Source organism: Haliotis rufescens, unplaced genomic scaffold, assembly GCF_023055435.1.
Source record: "Haliotis rufescens isolate VD_foot unplaced genomic scaffold, xgHalRufe1.0.p SCAF_12, whole genome shotgun sequence".
NCBI lineage: Eukaryota > Metazoa > Mollusca > Gastropoda > Lepetellida > Haliotidae > Haliotis > Haliotis rufescens.
Window position 1 is genome coordinate 37,115,267 of NW_025963802.1, and position 25,371 is coordinate 37,140,637.

Here is a 25,371-nt window from a genome sequence, read left to right on the forward strand (position 1 = left end):
TGTACAGGAAGGGGCAGATGTAGTGTTATTGCTGTACAGGAAGGGGCAGACATAGTGTTATTGCTGTACAGGAAGGGGAAGACGTAGTGTAATTGCTGTACAGGAAGGGGCAGACGTAGTGTTATTGCTGTACAGGAAGGGGCAGACGTAGTGTTATTGCTGTACAGGAAGGGGCAGACGTAGTGGTATTGCTGTACAGGAAGGGGCAGACGTAGTGTTATTGCTGTACAGGATAGGGCAGACATAGTGTTATTGCTGTACAGGAAGGGGCAGACGTAGTGTTATTGCTGTACAGGAAGGGGCAGACGTAGTGTTATTGCTGTACAGGAAGGGGCAGATGTAGTGTTATTGCTGTACAGGAAGGGGCAGATGTAGTGTTATTGCTGTACAGGAAGGGGCAGACGTAGTGTTATTGCTGTACAGGAAGGGGCAGATGTAGTGTTATTGCTGTACAGGAAGCGCAGACGTAGTGTTATCATTGCTGTACAGAATGGGGCAGACGTAGTGTTATTGCTGTACAGGAAGGGGCAGACATAGTGTTATTGCTGTACAGGAAGGGGAAGACGTAGTGTAATTGCTGTACAGGAAGGGGCAGACGTAGTGTTATTGCTGTACAGGAAGGGGCAGACGTAGTGTTATTGCTGTACAGGAAGGGGCAGACGTAGTGGTATTGCTGTACAGGAAGGGGCAGACGTAGTGTTATTGCTGTACAGGAAGGGGCAGATGTAGTGTTATTGCTGTACAGGAAGGGGCAGATGTAGTGTTATTGCTGTACAGGAAGGGGCAGATGTAGTGTTATTGCTGTACAGGAAGGGGCAGACGTAGTGTTATTGCTGTACAGGAAGGGGCAGATGTAGTGTTATTGCTGTACAGGAAGGGGCAGACGTAGTGTTATTGCTGTACAGGAAGGGGCAGACGTAGTGTTATTGCTGTACAGGAAGGGGCAGATGTAGTGTTATTGCTGTACAGGAAGCGCAGACGTAGTGTTATCATTGCTGTACAGAATGGGGCAGACGTAGTGTTATTGCTGTACAGGAAGGGGCAGACATAGTGTTATTGCTGTACAGGAAGGGGAAGACGTAGTGTAATTGCTGTACAGGAAGGGGCAGACGTAGTGTTATTGCTGTACAGGAAGGGGCAGACATAGTGTTATTGCTGTACAGGAAGGGGCAGACGTAGTGTTATTGCTGTACAGGAAGGGGCAGACGTAGTGTTATTGCTGTACAGGAAGGGGCAGATGTAGTGTTATTGCTGTACAGGAAGGGGCAGATGTAGTGTTATTGCTGTACAGGAAGGGGCAGATGTAGTGTTATTGCTGTACAGGAAGGGGCAGACATAGTGTTATTGCTGTACAGGAAGGGGAAGACGTAGTGTAATTGCTGTACAGGAAGGGGCAGACGTAGTGTTATTGCTGTACAGGAAGGGGCAGACGTAGTGTTATTGCTGTACAGGAAGGGGCAGACGTAGTGGTATTGCTGTACAGGAAGGGGCAGACGTAGTGTTATTGCTGTACAGGATAGGGCAGACATAGTGTTATTGCTGTACAGGAAGGGGCAGACGTAGTGTTATTGCTGTACAGGAAGGGGCAGACGTAGTGTTATTGCTGTACAGGAAGGGGCAGATGTAGTGTTATTGCTGTACAGGAAGGGGCAGATGTAGTGTTATTGCTGTACAGGAAGGGGCAGACGTAGTGTTATTGCTGTACAGGAAGGGGCAGATGTAGTGTTATTGCTGTACAGGAAGCGCAGACGTAGTGTTATCATTGCTGTACAGAATGGGGCAGACGTAGTGTTATTGCTGTACAGGAAGGGGCAGACATAGTGTTATTGCTGTACAGGAAGGGGAAGACGTAGTGTAATTGCTGTACAGGAAGGGGCAGACGTAGTGTTATTGCTGTACAGGAAGGGGCAGACGTAGTGTTATTGCTGTACAGGAAGGGGCAGACGTAGTGGTATTGCTGTACAGGAAGGGGCAGACGTAGTGTTATTGCTGTACAGGAAGGGGCAGATGTAGTGTTATTGCTGTACAGGAAGGGGCAGATGTAGTGTTATTGCTGTACAGGAAGGGGCAGATGTAGTGTTATTGCTGTACAGGAAGGGGCAGACGTAGTGTTATTGCTGTACAGGAAGGGGCAGATGTAGTGTTATTGCTGTACAGGAAGGGGCAGACGTAGTGTTATTGCTGTACAGGAAGGGGCAGACGTAGTGTTATTGCTGTACAGGAAGGGGCAGATGTAGTGTTATCATTGCTCTACAGAATGGGGCAGATGTAGTGTTATCATTGCTCTACAGAAATGGGTCGATGCTTTATTATTACTTTACAGTAATTTACAGACATAATCAATGCATCATATCTGTTATTTCAGTAATTGGTCCAACTTATTCATGACAGCCTGGGCAGAATTATCCCTGTACTGATAACATGATGTTTTTATCAATAGTTATCAGGATGTTGATTTAAACAATGTTTCACTGAGTATCAAATCCAGCCTAAACTACTGTCAGACTTTTCTCCCACGTCAATCTGAACCGCCGTGATTTAACTGTAATACTGTTCACAGCGGCGTTAAACACAACTCACTCTCCCTCCTCACCATCTTCAGTTGGCTGATAGCTCTCCATCTTGACGTGAAGGTTCTGTAAGGGATCAGCTTCAATGTCCTCTCCAAGGGTATCTTTAACACAGAACGTCACCTTGTACAAGTGTCGGAATTGCAGGAAGCCCAGGTGGACATCATATTTGTTTTCTTGACGGACGATCTGAATTTCACTGTCATGGGTGACCACCTGATCAGCTGGAAAATGAACATGGCCGTTCCTGTCTGTGAAGAAAAGAAAACATTTGATCAGCATCTGAGAAGATCAATCATCAATAACAGGTGGCAGCTGGGGAGATTATCAGACAATAAACCTAAAACAACATCATCCCTGCCCGGCTAAATTGGCAACAATATGGAAATGAACATTGCGGCAAGGACATTGTAGACAGGGAATGAGCTGTTGGACGGAGGTAATAACGTCTAAAGAGCAGGGTCGCACACGTCGATGTCTCTTCCAGCTATAAGACCATTATTGCGAGCAATAATGACAGTAATAGCATCTATCACCTGAACAGTTCAGTGCTGAATGTATCATCCACTCAAATAATCACAGATAATGGGCCATTGGAGAGGTGTATCAGAACCCGGAGTATTTGTTGTCGACTTCAATACTTTCTGCAGGATTGCAATTAATTTTCAAGAGAAGCTGATATATCAACTCCGTTCTGCTTCCCTAGGATATCATTCATGCGATTAAATGAAAAATACCTAAGGTTTTAATTGAAATTTCTGTTGTTCAAGACCTCATCTGTGACTCCTTGTTATCCTTCATCACATATACTACTCAAAATTTGATAGGGACACCGAAGTATTTCATGCTGTGACCTAATGTGAGGACAACTTATTTTGTGTTTATGTTGAATCAACTTGAAACGATGCTGCACATGCTTCACTTCCATGGCAAATTCAAACACTATTTGTATGACAACTTATTGAACTGTGTATTTATGTTGAATCAACTTGAAATGAAAATGCACATGCTTCACATTCATGGCAAATTCAAACACTATTTGTATGACAACTTATTGAACTGTGTATTTATGTTGAATCAACTTGAAACGATGCTGCACATGCTTCACTTTCATGGCAAATTCAAACACTACTTGTATGACAACTTATTGAACTGTGTATTTATGTTGCATCAACTTGACACGATGCTTCACATGCTTCACTTCAAAGGCAAATTCAAACACTATTTGTATGACAACTTATTGAACTGTGTATTTATGTTGAATCAACTTGAAACTAAACTGCACGTTTCACTTCCATAGCAAATTCAAACACTATTCGTATGACAACTTATCTGAGAAATCAGTTACATCCAGACCCCATCTGGAAACTTCCGATCTCTATTGAAAGTTGAGTAGTATAGATGGAAATCTTTACACCAATTCTCCACACTGTACAAGATCATGTCACTACGTATCCATTACTTTGAAAGTCCATTTGTGTCTCTAATGAGTTGTTGACGTCAGTTGAAAGACAAAGCAGATCGTTTTTTTCTTTCTCTCAGCAGTGTTTGCAGCTGATTTTACATTCAACATCACAGAAGACAGAGATGTTCATATGTTATTATCTTTAGGGAAACACTACTGAAAGGCCACAAATGATCATAAAACTAATGTCTTGAAGTTTCTATCACATCTCTACACATGGCAAGTCCTCAAGGAAACTAATCAAATTTTACACAAAAACGACCAGTGATGGTAGTCCTCTAGTCCTGCACCATTAACCGTGGAATATATTCCTTTTTTGAACAAAAATCAATCTAGAAAGGCAAACAAAAGCAAGTCTAGCCAGCTCTATTCCACAAATCTGAATTCTGAAATCAGCATAGGGAAATTGTTTTTTTATTTTTAGAGTCAAGAAGGATATTGTGTAATATAAGATTTCAGAGACTAAATGTTAGTCTAGTAGTCCTCATAGACTTCGAGGGCTATAATTCTGAACCTCACAGTGGTTCTCAACGCGCCAACTTGGCTATAAATTAGAACTGAATAAAACTAAAAAAAATATAGACATAGTAAACAGTTCTGTCTTGTTCAAGCAGGACAAGCTACAAACTCATGACTAGAGGGACTGGTTTCCACTTGAAAAGTATACTGAACAACAAAAGTTCCTGTGACATTGAATAAGATTTAATGCAAAGTTATGTTTTTTACCAAATCTGAGAGAATTTCAGTTTGCAACAGATAAAAGACTCCTGTAAGTGTTCAAATGGTTTAATTTCTCATACTGACTTTAGAAAATATCAATTTACAAATCAACAGCGTGTGTGTCCACCTCTGGTTGCGATGCAAGCAACACATCTTCATCTCATGGAATGGACCAGGCATCGCACAAAGTCCTGTGGGATATCTGTCCATATCTGCTGGAGCATGTTTCGTAGTTCCTGGAGTGTCTGTGGAACACGTGATTGACGTCAAAAGCGCCGATCCTTCTCATCCCACATGTGCTCGATTGGTGAGATATCAGAGGTGATATCAGTAGCGCTGTCCATTGAGATTTCCCTCTACCACTATCAAACGGGTCCTCTGTCTTGCTGTAATCCCATCCCATACCATAACGCTGCCGCCCCTGAACCGATCTTCTTCCATGACACAACGATTGATGTAACATTCACCTCGACGTCGGTACACTTGAATCTGTCCATCGCTGTGACTGAGGTGAAAATGTGACTCGTCAGTGAATAGAACTTGTCCCCACTGCATGGCCGTCCTGCATAGACACTGTCTGTACCACTATTGACGTGCTGACGGTGGTTTCCTGTCAAAACGGGACGTCTGGCGGGTCTTCTGGCGACAATCCCTGCACATCTGTTGGCTGGAATCGATTTCGTAGGTGTGTTGTTCGAATCCAGTTGTCTTGTCGATTATTGGTTATTGGCCTGCCCCTCCATGGATGGTCTCTGACTGCATTCATCTGTTGCCAAGGTTGCCATAAACACCAAATTGTGACTCTGTGGACGTTAAATTGTCTTACAACATCACGTTGACTCAATCATGCTTCAAGCATACCAATGGCTCGCAGACGCTCATTTTCGGACAGGCGTGGCATTTCGTAATGTTGAATAATTGCGTAATTTTGTTGTTTTTCTGAGTGGCTGTTGTCAGCACGATGCTAAACAATGCATATGGAATCCTGTTAATGCATATATTTTTATGCCCATTCTTGGGTAGTGAAATGCATGGGGCTTGCATATAAGTCAACTTTTGCATGGAATGCCTGATTTTCTGTAGCAGCTGCGTTTTTGTGACTTGATTCCATACATGTACTACAATATTGAAAACCAAACTTTACTTGTTTGAAAAATAAAGTAAAATATTGGTGTCACAGGAACGTTTGTTGTTGAGTTTATTTCTAACATGTCTAATACTGGGTTGTTTTGTTTGTTTTTCATTGTTTAACGCTGCCCTCAGCAATATTCCAGCTATATGACAGCGATCTGAAAATAATCAAGTCTGAGCACCTGATCCCGTTAGTCGCCTCTTACGACATGCATAGTTGCCTTTTACGGCAAGCATGGGTTGCTGAAGACCTATTCTATGCTGGGTTGTACTAGACATAGGGTCGCCATAGGCTACTTCCTCATAAACCCTCATAAACCCACAAACATAACATTTAGTCACAGGCAATCTAACAGTTTTCCAAACACTGCATTTTCCTCCAGCACATTTCCCACATGCTGCAACAAAAACGATACATTTCTGCAAATATTAGTTGATCATTGGCAATCAGCTGTATGAAGTGCCTCTCCTCTTTACACAAGTTTCATTATGTTATTCAGCAGGAAACTTAATAGCCCTGATGTATTTCTGTTGTAAATATTTTCCCCCAGGTAATGCCGACAACCTGTCCCTTACAACAACAACATTCCTCCCACCACCTGCACTGTGTATATATATCCCAGCAGATGTGTGCAGGCAATCATCATATTCCACAACACGCTTAGAGACAAGGGAAGATAACCCAAGTCACTTTGTCTGTTGTAAGTGTTGCCCATAGGATGGCACAAACCTGCATTACGTGACTACTTCCTGTCTCTGGCCCAGACATGCATATGTCGGATCTCCTGGGGCTTATCATTATTTCTAGCTGTTCCATGAAGAGTTCGAAATAAGCGCCTGCCTGTCGGCCCGTAGCAGGTAGACATCGTGTCGGGACTGTAGTTTCACGAGTGTTACTTGAGTCAGGGCCTGCAGTTTCTAAAGTCTGTGGGTCCTGATGGCAGACTGGCAATTTTTCTAATTTCAAACACTGTTTGCATGTTCAGTATTCCTCCTCAATTTTGTCCAAAACACCTTTGGATCGGACAATCAGGCTAACTGACTTGTTTGATGGATGTCATCGTATTCCAATTGTGTGGATTGATGCTCATGATGTCAGTCACTGGATTGTCTGGTTCAGACTTGATTATGTAAGGATCACCATCATATAGCCGGAATATTGCTGACTGTTGCATTAAACAACAAATGAAACATACACTACGCTGTCTCAACCTACATCCAATACACCTACATACACTATGGTTTCTCACATATACTACTCAAAAGAGTTAAGGACCACCAATTCTTTCATAATACTATAGTAAATCTATAAACTATAGCAATATGAAAGACTCAGAATAGTTAATCTGTCATGCCAGTAGCATGAAAGAATCATGTGGTCCTTATCTTCTTTTGAGTAGTATATTTCTCATACACCTAAATAAATGCCTTCTCTCTCTTCCTTAAGACTGGGGGTAGCCTACTTGTTAAAGTGTTTACTCGTCACGCAAAAGACCCGGGTTTGATTCCTCACATGGGTACAATGTGTGAAACCCATTTCTGGTGTCCCCCACCATGATATTGCTGAATATTGCTAAAAGCAGCGTAAAACCCTACTCACTCACTCACTCTTTGAGAGTGCAGTCTGCAACGTTCCATTATATCATGTTATACCAGGACACGCACAAATAATGGAATCTCCACTAAGCAAACCGGTGACTGAAAGCATGAACAATCCCAACATTCAGGGCATGATGACATGAAACTCATCAAGTCTGCATCAACCCACCACAAACTCTTTATAGAAAAACTCTTTCACCAGCATGACATGAGGAAAACTTTTGTCCATGAAATCCTCACACAGGTACAAATAGTAGGCTACAGCCTCACTCAGCATGCTGAGCACAAACATTGAAATCTGCCGCATCCAAAGCATACATGAAGCACTACATATATCTCATTCCATTACAGTACACACGGCTATGGACCTGCCAGTGTTATTCCTTAGACTCAAAAGAAGCGTATTGTTGCGAGCAACAAATACATCTAAACTTTTGAAAAAAATTCCGCCTTTTTCAAATCTTGAACAAATGTTTGCCAGACTCTTAAATTTTATGCCATCAACAACTGGATCTCTGTTACCGTAAAAAAATGCCAACCTATACACAGAACTTGAGGTGATTTCACTTAGCAGCTCCGGAGGAGAAATCACTATGTGACAAGTTTACACGATGAACTCACTGCTATGACATATGGCCTTTTTTTAATCCAAGTGAATGGATAACCACACCATGGTTATTTTAATATTGATTTATCCCTGATGCAGCATTGCAGATGGACAAGAGTCAGAATCCATTCTGTTATCATGAAAATCCTGGACCCGTTTACAACACCTTTGTTTTGAGCCATTCAAATGACATGATGCTCAAAATAACCATCCTATCAAATTGAAATTTTATTTCATTAGTGAAACCAGCGGCAATAGCGCCAGCTCCAGTATAGAATAACAACTAGTCTCTGAAATGAACATATCGTACAGAAAAAACAGTTGTTCAGTTATCTTATATAATAAAAAGGGAGCTCAGTGATTCTCTTCATTTTCCTGATACTGCAGTAATCTAGACTTGCCAAACATTATAGACTTGCATGGGCTGTATTTGATATATATTTGTATCAGGGTCTGTAAGACAGACTAGCTCCAGTATTGCACCTTGTTGTTTACCACAGATACAACTGGGAACTCCTGGCTCCAGAAAGGCTTCCTTCCCACAATAATATTACGCAGGAAAACATCTTTTCCAGTAAGGCCACACCTTTTTTTTAACAGCTTTTTCACAGGACAAATACATGTCAGCAGGTGGGGAGAAAAAAGAAAAGCAATTCAATTCAATTTTTTAGTTTTCTGCTCCACTACAGTTCGGCTGGTATAAACAGAATGGTTTAATGTGGGAGGAGAGCCTGCAACACAGCTGTTGCTTTAAGCCATGGCAAACCTGACGAATCTAGCGGGGGAACACTGTCGTGCATCTATGCATCCTATCAATTTCAGGCAAAACAACAAACTATATTGTGACTCCCATGTTTAATATTGTCAACTTCAGTGGGTCCTTGTTTAGAAAATATTTTTGGGAGCAATATGCTATCAGCTTACCGACGGGATAAAAGAGAGAGCAAATTCTGAAACATTTTGTTTCCAATTCAACAAAATATACAGCCGGCAGATCGATAAAACAAGTAAAGAGAAAGGTGTGGTCTGAAGTTCATACATAGAAGTCTTCTCATTAGATTAAAAATATCATAGGCTTGCTCGTAGGAAGCAGCAATTTTTAATGTAGGTCTACACCGTTCTCGTGGTCAGAAGTGGTTTCATCATTAGTTGTTGATTACAACTGATACAAGTCACCAGCGAGCGAGAGAAATTCTGTGCTAACTTGGAGATGGTGACCCATTTCTTAAACAAAACTTTCAAGTTTGGTGGCAAATAGGTCAAGGGCATTAATCTTAATAACATGGAGATAAACTACACTGGATAGCTGAAGCTATCTGAAAGGAGGCTCATCATTTTCACAGGTAATGTGTTGCCTGATTGTGAGACTGCCATTAAGTGTTGAGGTCAGGTTTAATGTCGGGTTCAGGATTACTGCATCTGCCATTAAGTGCTGTGTTTGGACCAAGGGAGGACTTTGAGATGGGCTGTATTGCCATATGGACAGGAGTCAAGTGTGCATACACTAAGGATATTTACAAGTGGCACAGAGCACGGTCAGACTGCCACATTCCTCCCTGAAGTACTCACTTATCTTCAGCCTTCCAGACCACTCTGCTTCCTGTAATCAATACGGGACACCCTGGCTGGAGGTGTGTGTGAGTGAGTGAGTTGGGTTTAACGCCGTTTTTAACAGCTTTCCAGTTATATCACGGCGTGTCAGTTTAATGTAGGAGGAAAGCACGAAGTGATGCAGGTCTCAGACTTTTACCACTTCAGTGAAATCGACGAGCACTGGTATGATGCTGACAAACCAACAAAACATAATCGGGGCGAACTGGGATTCGAACCCACAATCATGGGTTTCTGGCATGCCCAAGGGACGTAACTCTGCACAGCGAATCGCGGCGCCTTAGATGACTGGGCCACCCGTGCCCCCTAGCTGGAGGTTTGAGCTGCTACTACTGGCAGTCACCATTGCAGAGGATATCTCTGTCAGATCAACCATGTCCAACATCAACCATGTCCTGACTATCGTTTCCCTTGAAACAGATATTGGAAGCCATATTGACCCCCCAATACCCAGTCTAGTGAAAGCAACCACTGCTTGCATCAACCATGTCCTGACTATGGTAGCCCTTAAAACGGACATTGGAAGCCATATTGACCGCCCAATACCCAGTCTAGTGAAAGCAACCACTGCCTGCATCAACCATGTCCTGACTATGGTAGCCCTTAAAACGGATATTGGAAGCCATATTGACCGCCCAATACCCAGTCTAGTGAAAGCAACCACTGCCTGCATCAACCATGTCCTGACTATGGTAGCCCTTAAAACGGACATTGGAAGCCATATTGACCGCCCAATACCCAGTCTAGTGAAAGCAACCACTGCTTGCATCAACCATGTTCTGACTTTCATAGACCTTAAAACGGATATTGGAAGCCATATTGACCCCCAATACCCAGTTTAGTGAAAGCAACCACTGCTTGCATCAACCATGTCCTGACTATCATAGCCCTTTAAACAGATATTGAAAGCCATATTGACCCCCCAATACCCGGTCTAGTGAAAGCAACCACTGCTTGCATCAACCATGTCCTGACTATCATAGTCCTTAAAACAGATATCAGAAGCCATATCGGTCCCCAGATGCCCAATCTAGTGAGTGAGTTAAAACTACTGTGGTCTGTGTTACCCATCAAGGTAACCTTGGAACCATATTGACCACCCGATAGATTACAAGGATTTTTCTGGATGTGAAATATCTATGTGGTACGCACCAAAACAGAATGTACCACACTAATATCAAAGTCGGAAGGTACATTGAATACCTGGAAATCATAATATGCAGAGCTCTTCAAAACAAAATGTAAGGTCATAATTGTTATGTCAAGTTGGTTTGTTGGTTTGTTGTTTAACGTCGCACTCAGCAATATTCAGTGAGCTATATGATGGCGGTCCGTAAATAATCAAGTCTGGACCAGCCAATCCATTGATGATATCATGAACAGCGAGCCTGACCACCCGATCCCATTAGTGGCCTTTTACGACAAGCATAGTCACCTTTTATGGCAAGCATGGGTTGCTGAAGACCTATTCTACCCCGGAATCTTCACGGGTCTTACCGTATTTTCTTGAGTATAGTGCGCACCCATGTATAATGCGCACCCCCCTCTAGTGGGTTCAATATTTTGGAAAAAAAGAAATTTGAATATTATGCGCAGAATTTTTTTACACCGTACCCTTTCAGCGAAGTCCGGCAAACGAACGGGTGCTGAGAAACTTCGTCAGTACAAATTCGAAATTTGAGATAAAAAATCACCAGACATGTTTATTTACCGTTTAAATAGTATTTATTGTTCTGCTAGGCATTGTTTTATATTTAGGGATTAAGATTACCTTGCGTATTTTCTCGTAAACTAAGCTGGAAACAGCAATCAGCTGTACACACACTTTCTTGGAATCGACCGGTGATTCGGTCAAGACACACCCAATGATATAACTTTATAAGATTTTTAATGCAAGGATCGGCAACAATTGTATCTGAAACTATTTTATTTATCAGGAATAATATATTCCATTATTTTCTTAATTATATGCAACCTTTACTAAACATATTTAAAATAATAATAACCCTAAGCGAAGCAGCTGACCGCTATTCCCGGGTATTATTTTTTACATGGAACATGTCTGACCAGTCACCGTCAAGGCTCACGCGCACGTGATCACGTGATCGCGAGAATTTCATGTTGACATAGAATCGTCAAACAAAAACAAATATGACTTTTAACGAGTCAAAGTATGTCATTTATGATATATGTATCCATTCTCTGTCAACTAAAGTTTGTTTCAAGGCGTCAATAGCGGTATTCTGACCGTGGTTGCTGTTAAGAACGGTGAATGGTGCGATCTTCCGATCGCTTCACACACGATTTCGCCGAAATTAATAAAAACAATATTATAAGGAATTTTGAATAAAATCAATGAAATAAGTTACAAACATAAGTCCAGATATACAAAGAACACTTTTTATAGCAAGACAGTGTAATTACATGGTTATTTTGCGTACTTCAGTATGGATTTGTTGACATGGTATTCCCGGTGTTTCGTGCTCACGGTAATGTCTTTCCATGGGGGGTAAAAAAAATCCAAACTCATAATTCGTGTATAATGCGCACCCCCTTCTACACAGCTGTGTTTTTTCGAAAAAAAGTGCGCACTATACTCAAGAAAATACGGTATGTCAAGTAAACTACAAATACTGTCCATCAAACAGTTATGAATATTTTCATGAAAAAAAATACCTTAAGCTAAACACAAATCAAAACATGCAGAATGTTGAGCTATTTTTTTAAGGATGGATATTACAACTGCAGATATATTATTGTAACTAAACACAATTGTGGTGTTACGGTGTTTGTTGTTAAACATGGCACTCAGCAACATTCCAGCTATATGACAGCAGTCTGTACATAATCGAGTCTGATCCAGACAATCCCGTCATTGACATCATGAGCATCGATCCACGCAATTAGGTATACGATGACGTGCCTGACCACCCAATCCTGTTAGTCGTCTCTAACGACAAGCATGGTTGCCTCTTTCTGCCCCGGATCTTCATGGGTCAAACACAACTGTTAAGCCCCTTTCTTATACACCCCCCCCCCCCCCACGCACACACAGACACTTGTTACAATCAGTTAGGCAACACACACATCCCAAAATAATCTAATGGGCAAGATTGCCATCAGAATCGGTCAGACAGTTCTTGACAAATGTGTCTCGCCAGTGGCACATGCACTTAGTGGAAATCTTGTTCCATACGTGGAAGAGACAACCATTTATCTGTAGATGCTCGTGATGAAGCAATGATTGATTATAACTGATGATTGATTAGCTACAATGAAATGATCAATCATATGTGCCAAAAATTGATCCAGGCAAAATAGAATTTTTAGTCAAAATGTGCAACCCTTTCGTTGATCTGTAAAAATATACACACGTGAACCATCAAAGTAAACTCAATCTTAGTCTGTCTTACAGACCCTGATACATTTATATCAACTACAGCCCATGCAAGTCTATAATGTTTGGCAAGTCTAGATTACTGCAGTATCAGTCTGAAAATGAAGAGAATCACTGGGCTCCCTTTTTATTAGATTTTTATTAAGATAACTGAACAACTGTTTTTTTCTGTACGATATGTTCATTTCAGAGACTATATGTTAGTCTAACTCAATCTATTCAAACTATTCTTAAAATGTCCTTGTTTTATCCCCAACTTGCTGAGTGCCAGTCAGGGACACAACAAGTACCATCTGTGAACATCTTAGGGTATGACATGGCCAGGGATGGTACCACCAACCTTCCACTCTCCAGGCAGACACTTGATTGGTTGGAACAAACTGATTCTGACCATATGCAATGATCTCTGATGAGTGAGTGAATGAGTTGGGTTTAACGCCGCTTCTAACATTATTCCAGTTATATTGCGGCGTGTCAGCTTCATGTGGGAGGAAAGCCCAAAGTGATGTAGGTCTCAGACGTTTACCACTTCGGTGAAACCCACGAGCACGGGTATGGTGACAAACCTAGAAATATAATCGGGGCGAACCAGGATTCGAACCCACAATCATAGGTTTCTGGCATGCCCAAGGGATGCAACTCTGCACAGCAAATTGCGGCGCCTCAGACGACTGGGCCACCTGTGCCCCCTGATCTCTGATGAAATCCCAACAGACACCACAATTATTTAAGAATTGACTACAATATTTTTTGCGTTTATGGAGGTATAAACACAGGAATTGGTACGCACATTGACAGACTTTACCCTGAGATGTAACTTGTCCTACTGTCAATGAACATAGACGCCTGATTTGTGACACTAGAAGCATGAGAGTGATTGAGTGGGTTGGGTTTAACGCCGCTTTTAACAGTATTCCAGTTATATCACGGCGTGTCAGCTTAATGTGGGAGGAAAGCCTGACGGGATGCAGGTCTCAGGCCTTTACCACTTCGGTGAAACCCACGAGCACGGGTATGGTGCAGACAAACCTAGAAACATAATCAGGGTGAACCGGGACTTGAACCCACAATCATAGGCTTCTGGGGTGCCCAAGGGACGCAACTTTGCCTATCGAATTGTGGCGCCTTAGATAACTGGGCCACCAGTGCCCCCCAGAATCATGAGAAGATGATGGACAAAAAAAGCTGAAATTAAGTGTCTTGCTTCCAGCTAAGCTAATGAGGAAACTAAATGCACTGGCTTCAGCACTTTCAGCATGCCCCTGTATGGGGTGGAAAGATGCCGAATATATAAATGGCGTAATATTTTCAGCAGAATAACATCATTTGCTCATAACATTTGCGGGACTGAGAAAACTCATGACATGAAAATTTCAAAACAGACTCTTGGAACCTTGATTGGAAAGTTATTCCTGTTAAACGACATCACTGCCAGTTTGAGAAGACACATGTCTAATGCAAGGCCACTTTAAACAGAGAGTCTTTCACTCTAGCCAACTTCATAAGAGAGCATAAAATATGCACTTCAGTATAATGACTGCCACTCGGCTTGGGAAAACAGATGTTACAAAGTAAGACAGCTATAAAACAGACCATCACAGATTAATTTCAACATTTGGAAACGTAGCTCACCTGGATATGTTAAAAGTCTAAAATGTCAAGAAAGACCGACACTTCAAAGCTGTTGCAGTCAGCATTGCTGTTCAAATATTTTCGGCAGAAATACAGAGGACAAAAATATTAACAAATATATAAAAAGTAACTTACTTTTTTCTAAATTGGCAAAAATGAATGTACTATTGTAGAACATTGTAGCAATACAGTTAAATGTACTCAGCACAAGTTTTAACTCTGAGCCACATAAACCTTCCATTAAGAATAATTTTTCTGATGCTATATAATTTTTCATACTTTTTTACACTCAGTCGGCCATATTGATAATCAGATTCAACACTCTTACACAAAGTGGAGTGTCATCGTTTGTGGGAACAAGATCAGTTTCTAAGAAAAGGTTTCAGGCCAGGTGAGCTAACACACATGCACAAAGCCATACATATTCATAGAGAGAGTGTCAAATGACACTGGTCTTCAATTGCAGCTAATCCCAGGCTCAATTAGCTGATTGGAAACATGGAAACAAGCATGTTAGTTCAGTACACAACGAAACAGAACAGAACCGTCACACAGCCATATCAAATCTTATAAGATGGCTCTGAATTCCACATGACGACTTATGACTTATGACCTTGAGTTCTACATGTGTGGAAGTGGACTGCAATGGATAAGGAATGGGCAGGTACCGAGATGGACATTGACATTGCAGGATAAGCATGATTAATCATTATGATTACCGTATTCGACGTAATAAGCACCCCGCTCTAATAAGCGCCCACGGCGATATTTGCTAATATATTGGCTACTGAACAATCACAATTGGCACCCTTCCGATTGATCACTGTACACAAGACTTATCTTTTCGCGATAATACGCACCTTGTGTTATATGCACCCTTAATTATGGACAATTAAAATCTGGAAAAACACATCTGTCGTACATAAGGCTGTCAGCATAAAGCACAAAATTTATCTATTAACTGTTTTTTTCACCAAAATAATATTCTAATAAGAGCCCCCTGTTTCTAATTTTGAGAGCACCCCGGGTGCTTATTACGTCAAATTTGGTATGTCATCTTATTTTTGATGTTCTTGCAATTGATTCTGATCCAGAAATTCACTGGCCATTCTCAACATGCATTTTAAACAAGTCAAACTGACACAACTCATTTGGCAAAATTATACTTCAACCATAAAATGGTTTAGTCAGAGAAATCAGCCCTTTGGGGCTCATTGATTCTACTTCCAGAATCAACAGATTTGAGAGATTTCTCCATTACAGATTTCAGTGCTCGAATTCCCTTTAACCACACTTTTTAACCCATCAGATAGAAGCACGCACTAGTATTTGTTTTACAATCAGAATTAAGGAATTAGGAATGGATGGAGTTGACGTCCATGACCCAAACCAGCCATTGATGAGATGGCAACTGCATTAAATTAACAATTTGATCATGGTCGGTACTTGGTCAGTACTTAACCATCAATGCATGAGCTTCATATTGATGTGTTTGTTTGAATGCTGGGATAGAAACATATTTTTTCTTCAAGCGTGCCATTATGCAGGGCACTCATGGAGAAGTTTAGTTGTGCCCTTTGGAATTAAAGTAGGCCAACTACAAGGAGACTTTTGATGCATCAACTCAGAGAATGTCATTTCACAAGGCTAGAAATTACGCAGTAGAAAATTTTGAAAGTTTGTCATTCCCTTTGTTTGTTTGTTGTTTAATGCCGCACTCAGCAATATTCCAGCTATATTAGGCCTGTCTGTAAATAATCGGGTCTGGGCCAGACAATACAGTGATTGACATCATGAGCATCGATCCACGCAATTGGGATCGATGACAAGCTTTGACCAAGTCAGCGAGCCTGACCACCCGACCCCGTTAGTCGCCTCTTACAACAAGCATAGTCGCCTGTTACGGCAAGCATGGATTGCTGAAGACCCATTCTACCCCGGATCTTAACAGGTCCATTTGCCATGTGTTTATCATGGTTATTTCTGGTCTCAGTAACACACAGTGTCCCAAAGTATTGTTGTAAGAACTATGATTTCTTAACGTGGCCTTCAGGCACTACTAACTTATTTCGACTACACCATTATGACTTTAACCATCGGCACTAAAATAGAAGGAATTTCATAGCCTGGAAAGAGGTGAGGTCAAATAGGGTTTAACGTTGTGTTTAAGATTATTGCTCTTATATAGCGACGTGCATGCATGGGTGTGTGTGTGGCTGCTTGTACTAGTCTCGACTAATGCCGATTTTATAGTGCTAGCCCACTGAGATACCATGCCTCAGTTTAACATGAATACCCAACTTTGACACATAATACTGACTCCAAGGCAACTAGTCCTTGTTTTAGCCCCTTAACGCCGAGAGCCAGGCAGGGTAACAACAAGTTTCATCATTTAAGGTATTTTGGTATGACGCAACCGGGGATCAAACCCTGGCCCTTCTGCTCTCCAGATGGACACTTCACCACTAGACCACAGAGGCGGTCTAGCCTGGAAGGATTCTGCATAAATGTCTATAAATGATCTTACTATATATTCAAATAAACTAAATTCATAAACTAAACATCTCTATTAATAAAACAGTCTTTGTTTCAGTGGCATAGAAAAGGGCTGTATCTGACAGATCCTAACATCATTTGTGTTCCTCGAGAGAGAGAGAGAGAGAGAGAGAGGAGAGAGAGAGGGAGAGAGAGAGATATTACAAAAGCATGCTTACAATAACTGGACAATAGCATGTTTACAATAACTGGACATGACTTTCACTGTTGCCTCTCAATCATGCCATCCACGACAAGTCTCCGCCAAAAGTACAAAGGAAATCTCAAGGAACTTATTTTTTCTCAGATTTCTTGCCACTAATCACAACATATAGGCAAGTAGTTAACATGGTCAAAATAAGATTTTTCAAGTCAAATTCCGCTTGCCCAAATAATACTTTTAACATAAAAATTCCATTTAAAACGCCTGATATTTTTCTCTGTAGTCATGATGACAAGGCAGACCTCAAAAGTAGATTTTTTACTAAGGGAGGCTTTTGGCTCTTGATGTTTTCCTGGTTGTCAAGTCATATTCTTAGCACTTATACAATTTCACAAGAAATTCAGATCAGACTGTCACTAGTAAAGCAACATGATTGCCTGGTTGAACAGCAACAGAAACTAACAGTTTTAGTTCACTGGTCCTTATAATGATAACATACAGCAAAACCCTTAAAAAGGGCAAATTTCTACTAGACCTTATGATACCTTAACTGTTAGCCAGTTTGGCAAGGACTATAGGACTTAGTGCCAATTTCTAACACTGTTGAAACATCAAAGCATGTTATTTTATACCTTACATCGGGTATTAATTTGAAGGCAAAAATACTAAATTGTGATACTTGGTTGTGTATTGACCAGTACCCTATTTTCTAACGACACCTATTTTCAAACAGCCGAATTTGATATTTATTGTGACATCATCCATACTGCCACCTGGAGGGTGCATGCGTTCGACCTGTCAACATTGGGTTCATGTGAGGTACTGTACATCTGACAAAACATTCCCTCATCGGTCAGAATATTGGTGCACGTGTCGTGGTAAAAGGAAGAGTAAAATAGTGTGAAGACGTTAATTTGACAAATATTGATATTCTTTTAATAGGATTTCGATGCCGATCTGCAAAAATTGCATTGAGAAATGTGCACCAAAACATGTCTGTTCATTCATGAAAACCCCGCTAAAGTAAGAAACCAATCAGGTGTTCGAAAATAGGTGACGTCACACGAGTGCAGCGGAAGTTAAGACGAGGTAATGGAGGTCACGCCTTTTTATCGAGGATTTGTTTTCTTTCGAAATGTAGCTGAATTCTATTGCTGAAGACATCACCTACCATGCCTACTGGTATGAAGCAGAATTAGAGTTTTGATTCACTCATCCCTAGAAATATAAGCAGTGCCATCTTAGCCTTTCAAAATTAGGGTACGTCAGGATATTTGAAATAACTGTGGTCAACAACGTGTGTGTTTTTTCTTGGTGTTTTGTGGTTTAACACAACATTCAGCAATATTCCAGCTGTATGATTGCGGCCTGTAAATAATCGACTCTAGACCAGACAATCGTGAGATCGTGAAACGATTCCCTCTATCAGGGTATGATGACACATAATCAATGAATTCACAGAGGTTGAAAACCCAATCCATTTGCTAACATAGGTTGCTGGGACCAATTCTAACCCGGAATCCAAACAGGCTGTCAATAGGTTTGGCCTGAAGTAGCAATTAGGAACGTAATACAAATGTACACCCTTGCAATTTTAATAGAAAGCTGTTGGGACGTGTTTTTAGTGGGGTGAGCATGGCGAGCAAGGCAGCCAATGTTATTTTAAACTGCAGTCAGGACTACAGGGTTCACACTACACATGTCCATGATGTCTGTTATGAGTCACGACAGACTTCTCTTAAATTGTGAGCCCTGCATAAGTGTCTTTAAGGAGGTCATAGGTGTATTGAAAGGGGTCAAAGATGTCTTTAAGGAGACATTGGTGTATTTAAGGGGAACATTGGTGTATTTTAGGAGGTCAGCTGTACTGATGGGGGTCATAGGTGTATTTTTTAAGTGGTCAAAGAGCATGTAATGGCACATTGGTGTGTTTAAGGGGAACATTGGTGTATTTAAATGGAACATTGGTGTGTTTAATTGTTAGATATTCTTCCCCAATAATGAGTGAGTGAGTTGGGTTTAACGCCCCTTTTAACCCTGTAATGATCATCTATTGTGACGCCCAATACCCATTAATTACAGTGAAGATTCCGGGGTAGAATAGGTCTTCAGCAACCCATACTTGCTGTAAAAGGCGACTATGCTTGTCGTAAAAGGCGACTAACGGGATCGGGTGGTCAGGCTCGCTGACTTGGTTGATACATGTCATCGATCCCAATTACGTGGATCGATGCTCATGATATTAATCACTGGATTGTCTGGTCCAGACTCGATTATTTACAGACCGCCGTCATATAGCTGGAATATTGCTGTGTGCGACGTTAAACAATAAACCAATCAACAACCAATTAATTACAACCTGTTTTATCCTGGCATTACACTTCCCAATATTGATAATGAATATGTAGGTCTTCATCTCATGCAGAAGACAAGCCTAGTTAATGGACAACATCTACAGTGGACAGGTTGGGTCAGCTCTGATAGTCTCCATACCCATCCTGATGTGTCGCTGTAAGCCTGGAGATAAGCAGAGCTTTACCTATAATAGGATCACACTTATGTCCTAGATGCATCGCTCTGCTACGGTATAACTTCATCATATATACACACACAGGGCATATACCGGTATTTCATAAATTTATCTAGAATTCCAAACTAAGTATTTTTTTTCAATATGGGTATTTTTATAAATTATAAAAAGTATGATAACATTGTGTTTAACAATGAAATAATGTAAAATGATGCAGAAAAGCCTCATCTTTGTTGGTCTTGGTATCAGTCAAATGTGTGTGGTTACCATGGTTACATGGTGATTAGTTTCATGGTTCCATGGTTTCATGGAATCAGCAATAACTCCATTATACCAAGACATCACCATATCTACCAACATCCACACTTGATGAAATAAATAAAAAACTCATGAAAGAATGTCCCTAAGTTCAAAAATATTCACACAAAATGCTGTTTAGTTACTCAAATCCTAAAATTATCTTAAGCATGTTGATCTAGGACATTTTGCTGCCATGGTTGAGTTGACATTTAACATCCAGCCATGTGATATGTTCATTGTTCAACTGTGACATATTCCCAGCCTACAGAATGTGTTCCTCCAAACTGGTTTTTCCAGTCCACAATATTTATGTTCAAGCTGTCTCCTTTCACGAACTGTTCAACATATATACCGTATTCGACGTAATAAGCGCCCGGTTCTAATAAGCGCCCACGGCGATATTTGCTGATATATTGGCTGGTGGACAATCCCAATTTGCACCCCTTCCGATTGATCAATGTGCACAAGACTTATTTATTCGTGCATAATACACACTCGTGTGTTATATGCACCCTTAATTTCGGGCAATTAAATTCTGGAAAAATATGTTTGTGGTGTATAAAACGCACAGACTTTTCTTATATATTATTCAGGCTGTCAGCATAAACAACGAAATTTACGATCTTTCAACTTTTTTTCAACAAAATTATATTCTAATAAGAGCCCCCTATTCCTGTTTTTAAGAGCGCCATGGGTGCTTATTACGTCAAATACGGAAGTCGTTTATTTGAAAGGCACTGTAACCATAGCAACTTGACTTTATTTTCCTTTGGCGATGAAATCCTTAACGTCATTCTGTTCTGCTCTCAGACATTCTAACTGTGTAGTATATCATTGGATACAAGTCTTTGCTAATCTATGACATATATTTGTTCAGTTTTAAGTAAAATGCATTGTATATTAACACATACAGAGATCAATTTACAGTTGTACATACACTGTACAAAAAAACAACACCAGAAACATTACCTTCACTCAAGCAAATAAGTTAAAAGAAATTAGGGCTGGGATGGGTAACTCGGGTACTTGGGTCGGGTGGGTAATGAGTAGGACCCGGGCACCCACAGGACTACCCGGACCTGTGGTTTAGTCACGTGATATATTGTTTAATGACAAAACTTATTTTGAATTCCACGGTTACATGACAAGTCACTTATGTTCACATTTCTTTCTGACATTGCACCCATTCCTTCTGACCTTTATAGGTTTGAATAAAGATAAAACATCAGTCAACTTCAGTGTATGCATGACCAGATTGTTTAATACATGTATCTAGATACATTTTGCCAGGGCTGCAGTAAAATAATTCCCAATCGGACATTTTGTACCCAACTCTTGAGACCTACAGCAGGTACCTGTGTAGGGTCGGGTAATAGGGGGTGGGTACCCGGGTAGTAAGTTTGGACTCGTCTCAGCCCTAAAAGAAATACAAACATTAGCGACTTGTAGTGTAACCATGAAGTTTTACTCTTACTGTCGTGAATAATCAAGGATTTGGGTAGTCCTGAGGGTACCAGGATCCTACTCAGAACCAACCTGACCGAAATACCTGAGTTACCCGTCAAAGCCCTAATTTCCACTCACTGATCAATGCTGGGTCAGAAATGGTTGCTCTAGCAACCCACACAACAAGAGGTATCTAATTGGATTGGATGATCAGACTTTGATGATTGCATGTCACTGTACCTGGCTTGTCGCTCATAATATCAATCACTGGACAGTCTGGTCCAGATGCCATTATGTACACGCCGACATTATACAACTGGATGATTGCCAAGTGTGGCGTTACACAACAAACACACACACAAATTTCCATAAGCCGTTGGGATACCTTTAACACCAGACAGACCCGAGCTAGAGGGCTTGTCTGTTACCCTGCCTTTAAGATTGGGAAGATCACTTGGACAAGCACCTATTTAGTACTATATATCATGTATCATGTCCCTGAAAGTGTGGTTGCATTACTTCTTTTATCTTAACTCAAATTAAACGGAAAATTGGTTTCAATTAATATATTAGTGAGTGAGCGAGAGAGTATGGTTTTACGCCACTTTTAGCAGTATTCCAGCAATATCACGGCGGGGGACACCGGAAAATGGGCTTCACACATTGTACCCATGTGGGGAATCGAACCGGGTCTTCGGCGTGACGAGCCAACGCTTCAACCACCAGGCTACCCCACCGCCCCAGTTAATATATTAAGCATAGACATGATGAACATAATATTACCCCATAATATTACTAAAACCATTACCATGACAACAAGCAAGAAAAGCCTCTACCATCATTATATCTCTTACAGAAATTGATAACTAGTGTCCCATTATTCTAAATCTCTAGTATTTCCTCTCAGCTTAATGATTCCCTGGTTGCCATGGAAACAGTATTGCTTTACTTGACAGTGACTTGAAGATTGCCATGGTTGAGGACGTTTTAATGTCAGTATCACATGCAGCAGGCTAACATTTGGACAGTACCACTACACTCCACCCAGAACAAGACAGATCACTTTCTATGGATTTATTATTCGAAAGAAATTCAAAATGTTGAACCAGAGAAGTAAAATTACAATGCGGTACACCATGTTTCAACAAAATAAACATTTAATTCAGCTACCAATGACTCACAGTCAAAAATTTTCCTGTATGTTTTCACAAATCATTTCAAATACATTTGTTCGAAATGTTCAAGATTGTCCGGACCAGACTTGATTATTTACAGACCGCCGCCATATTGCTGAGTCTGGCATTAAACAACAAAGAAACATCAACATGTTCAAAAAACGATTTTTTTCTTGAGCAAAATAATCCGGCGATCTTGAAACAGATCTCTTTGATATTGTCAACTGGATCACCTGTCTAAAAACCTAATGAAGTTGATCAGTCCAGAAGATTATCCATCACCATCAACTCTTCACGAACTTGTGTACACTGTTCATCCATCACTCATGCCGATAACATGATTACACGGGTCTGTCATGCAGTATAGTAGTATTCTTAACATAACCAATCAGCCCTTGGTCTGCCTTCAGCAAGAGGGATGTTAGCAAGTGCTCTCTATGAGCATTCTGCTTACCGTATTCGACGTAATAAGCGCCCAGGGCGCTCTCAAAATTAGAAATAGGGGCTCTTATCAGAATGGTATTTTGGTGAAAAAAAACAGAGTTGAAAGATAAAGTCTGTGGTTTGTGCTGACAGCCTGAAATGTTTATATACGACAGATATATTTTTCCAGAATTTAATTGCCTATAATTAAGGGTGCATATAACACACGAGTGCATACTATACACAAATAAATAAGTCTTGTGTACATTGATCAATCGGAAGGGGTGCTAATTGGGATTGTTCACAAGCCAATATATTAATAAATATCGCCGTGGGTGCTTATTACGTCGAATAGGGTAAATCACATAAACTCGCCTATTAAGGCAAGCATGGGTTGCTGAAGACTATTCTAACATGGATCTTCATGGGTCGTAGATCAATGTAGATGGAATGACGCCCATAAAAATGACAGGGTTTTATTAGTAAACTTACATTTTCCACTCAGAACTGCCCGTTAACTTTCATTTTTAAGATGTCAGATGCTTCACTTACTTGTAGCCTCCATACTGATTAAGAGGCGGAGTGGCAAAAAGTCAAAAACGCCAGGTGCTGAGATTGTAAACAATGTTTACAGGTATTCACAGTGTTGTCATCATCCCTAGTGTACAGTACAAACACCCTGTCCACTCAAAACAACCCACTCGTCAGATGGAGGATGACCAAATGGTGGAAACACGAATACGTACATACACCAAAAAACACAAGTGTCAAAACGTGTGGTGTCACCCTGGGCATGTGACTGAAATTAGTTCACATGTGCCTCTGTTCACCTAGCAGGGAATGGGGTACCAGATTTGTGGGGTGGATGTAAAGACCTAGCACCAGGATGGGTTGCATACTCCCCAGGGAGTTGAGAAAGATAACTGGAATGCCAACGGATCCACTGAGTGGGGAACAAATATTACTGCATACTGTGTTGAAAATTCAAGATAATAATTTTAAATTTTAAATTCAATAAAGCATGATGTATTATCTTAAAATTTCATCGCAGTATCATGAATTTTCAACACAATTTTCAACACTCTATCATGAATTTTTAAAATGGTATCATGAATTTTCAAAACAGTTAATTTAAATTTCAAATTAGTATCTTGAAATTTCAACAAAGTGTCTTGAGCATTCAAGAAAGAAAAACAAAGTAGATCTATATTGCAGCTATGGGCTTCCATACAGACCTGCTAGCAACACACCTTCCATACATTATTCTGATCAACTTGTAGGTTCGAGTATGCCTAGATTTAGGACGTGGGGCAAATAGGGTTTCAATTGTACAAGACTACATACAGTAGCAGTATCTTACCTGTCTGGTGATGTCCCGCTGTCACCTGACTGTGGTCAGCCATTCCGCTAGTGGACCTGCCTGTACTGATCCCGCCAAGCTGAGAGTATTCACTAACAAGCACTGTTGTTAACACTCAAACTTCCAGAATAAAGAGCTCGCCCGGACACCTGTTCGGTGTTCCTAAAATCCAAGTTCCCGTTTCTTTCCGTGAATGTCCACGTTTTGTTATGTTCTATGCACTGTTTTGACCAATATTTCATGTGTATGTGTGGCCTGTAACTTACTTCGGAACTGACAACACCGACTAGGAAATACAATGCTACACCTCGCAGTTCATCCCGACCGATAGATTCTTTTATAAACTATCAGTCGGCACAGATAGCAGGGGAAGCAACTCCTGCAACCACAAATCTGACAAAAGTGACATTAGCTTCAACGGAGACACGTTTTCAGAAAATGCAGAAAGAGTGGTTCGAACCCCATTGATCGAAACAAAGTTTTCTATAATAAAGACAAAATCAAGAATTAAAATCCCAAAATTAGTTTTGCTCCTGAACTAAAAGTCTTGGATATCATCATATTTGATTACGGTAGTATTATTTTTGTTTGATAAGAGAGAGTGAATAGTTTTTACACAGCAGTGAGTAATATTACAGCCATTTCACAGGGGTTCAGGAGAAAATAGCCCTTCAAAAATGGACCAAACTTTTAGTTAAAATGAACTA

General features: G+C 40.7%; 1 protein-coding gene across 1 annotated transcript in view; it reads right to left on the reverse strand.

The window, feature by feature from the left end:
- The window catches only part of LOC124136572 (UPF0687 protein C20orf27 homolog), a 44,467-nt gene extending 19,436 nt beyond the window's left edge, over positions 1–25,031 (reverse strand). Inside the window, exons 1-2 of the mRNA XM_046502527.2 lie at positions 24,665–25,031; positions 2,594–2,821 (exon numbers count right to left, since the gene is read on the reverse strand). Of these exons, the coding sequence (XP_046358483.1) occupies positions 2,594–2,821; positions 24,665–24,707 (271 nt within the window). The 5' untranslated portion in view covers positions 24,708–25,031. The remainder of the gene's footprint in view (positions 1–2,593; positions 2,822–24,664) is intronic.
- Between the last annotated feature and the right edge of the window lie 340 nt (positions 25,032–25,371).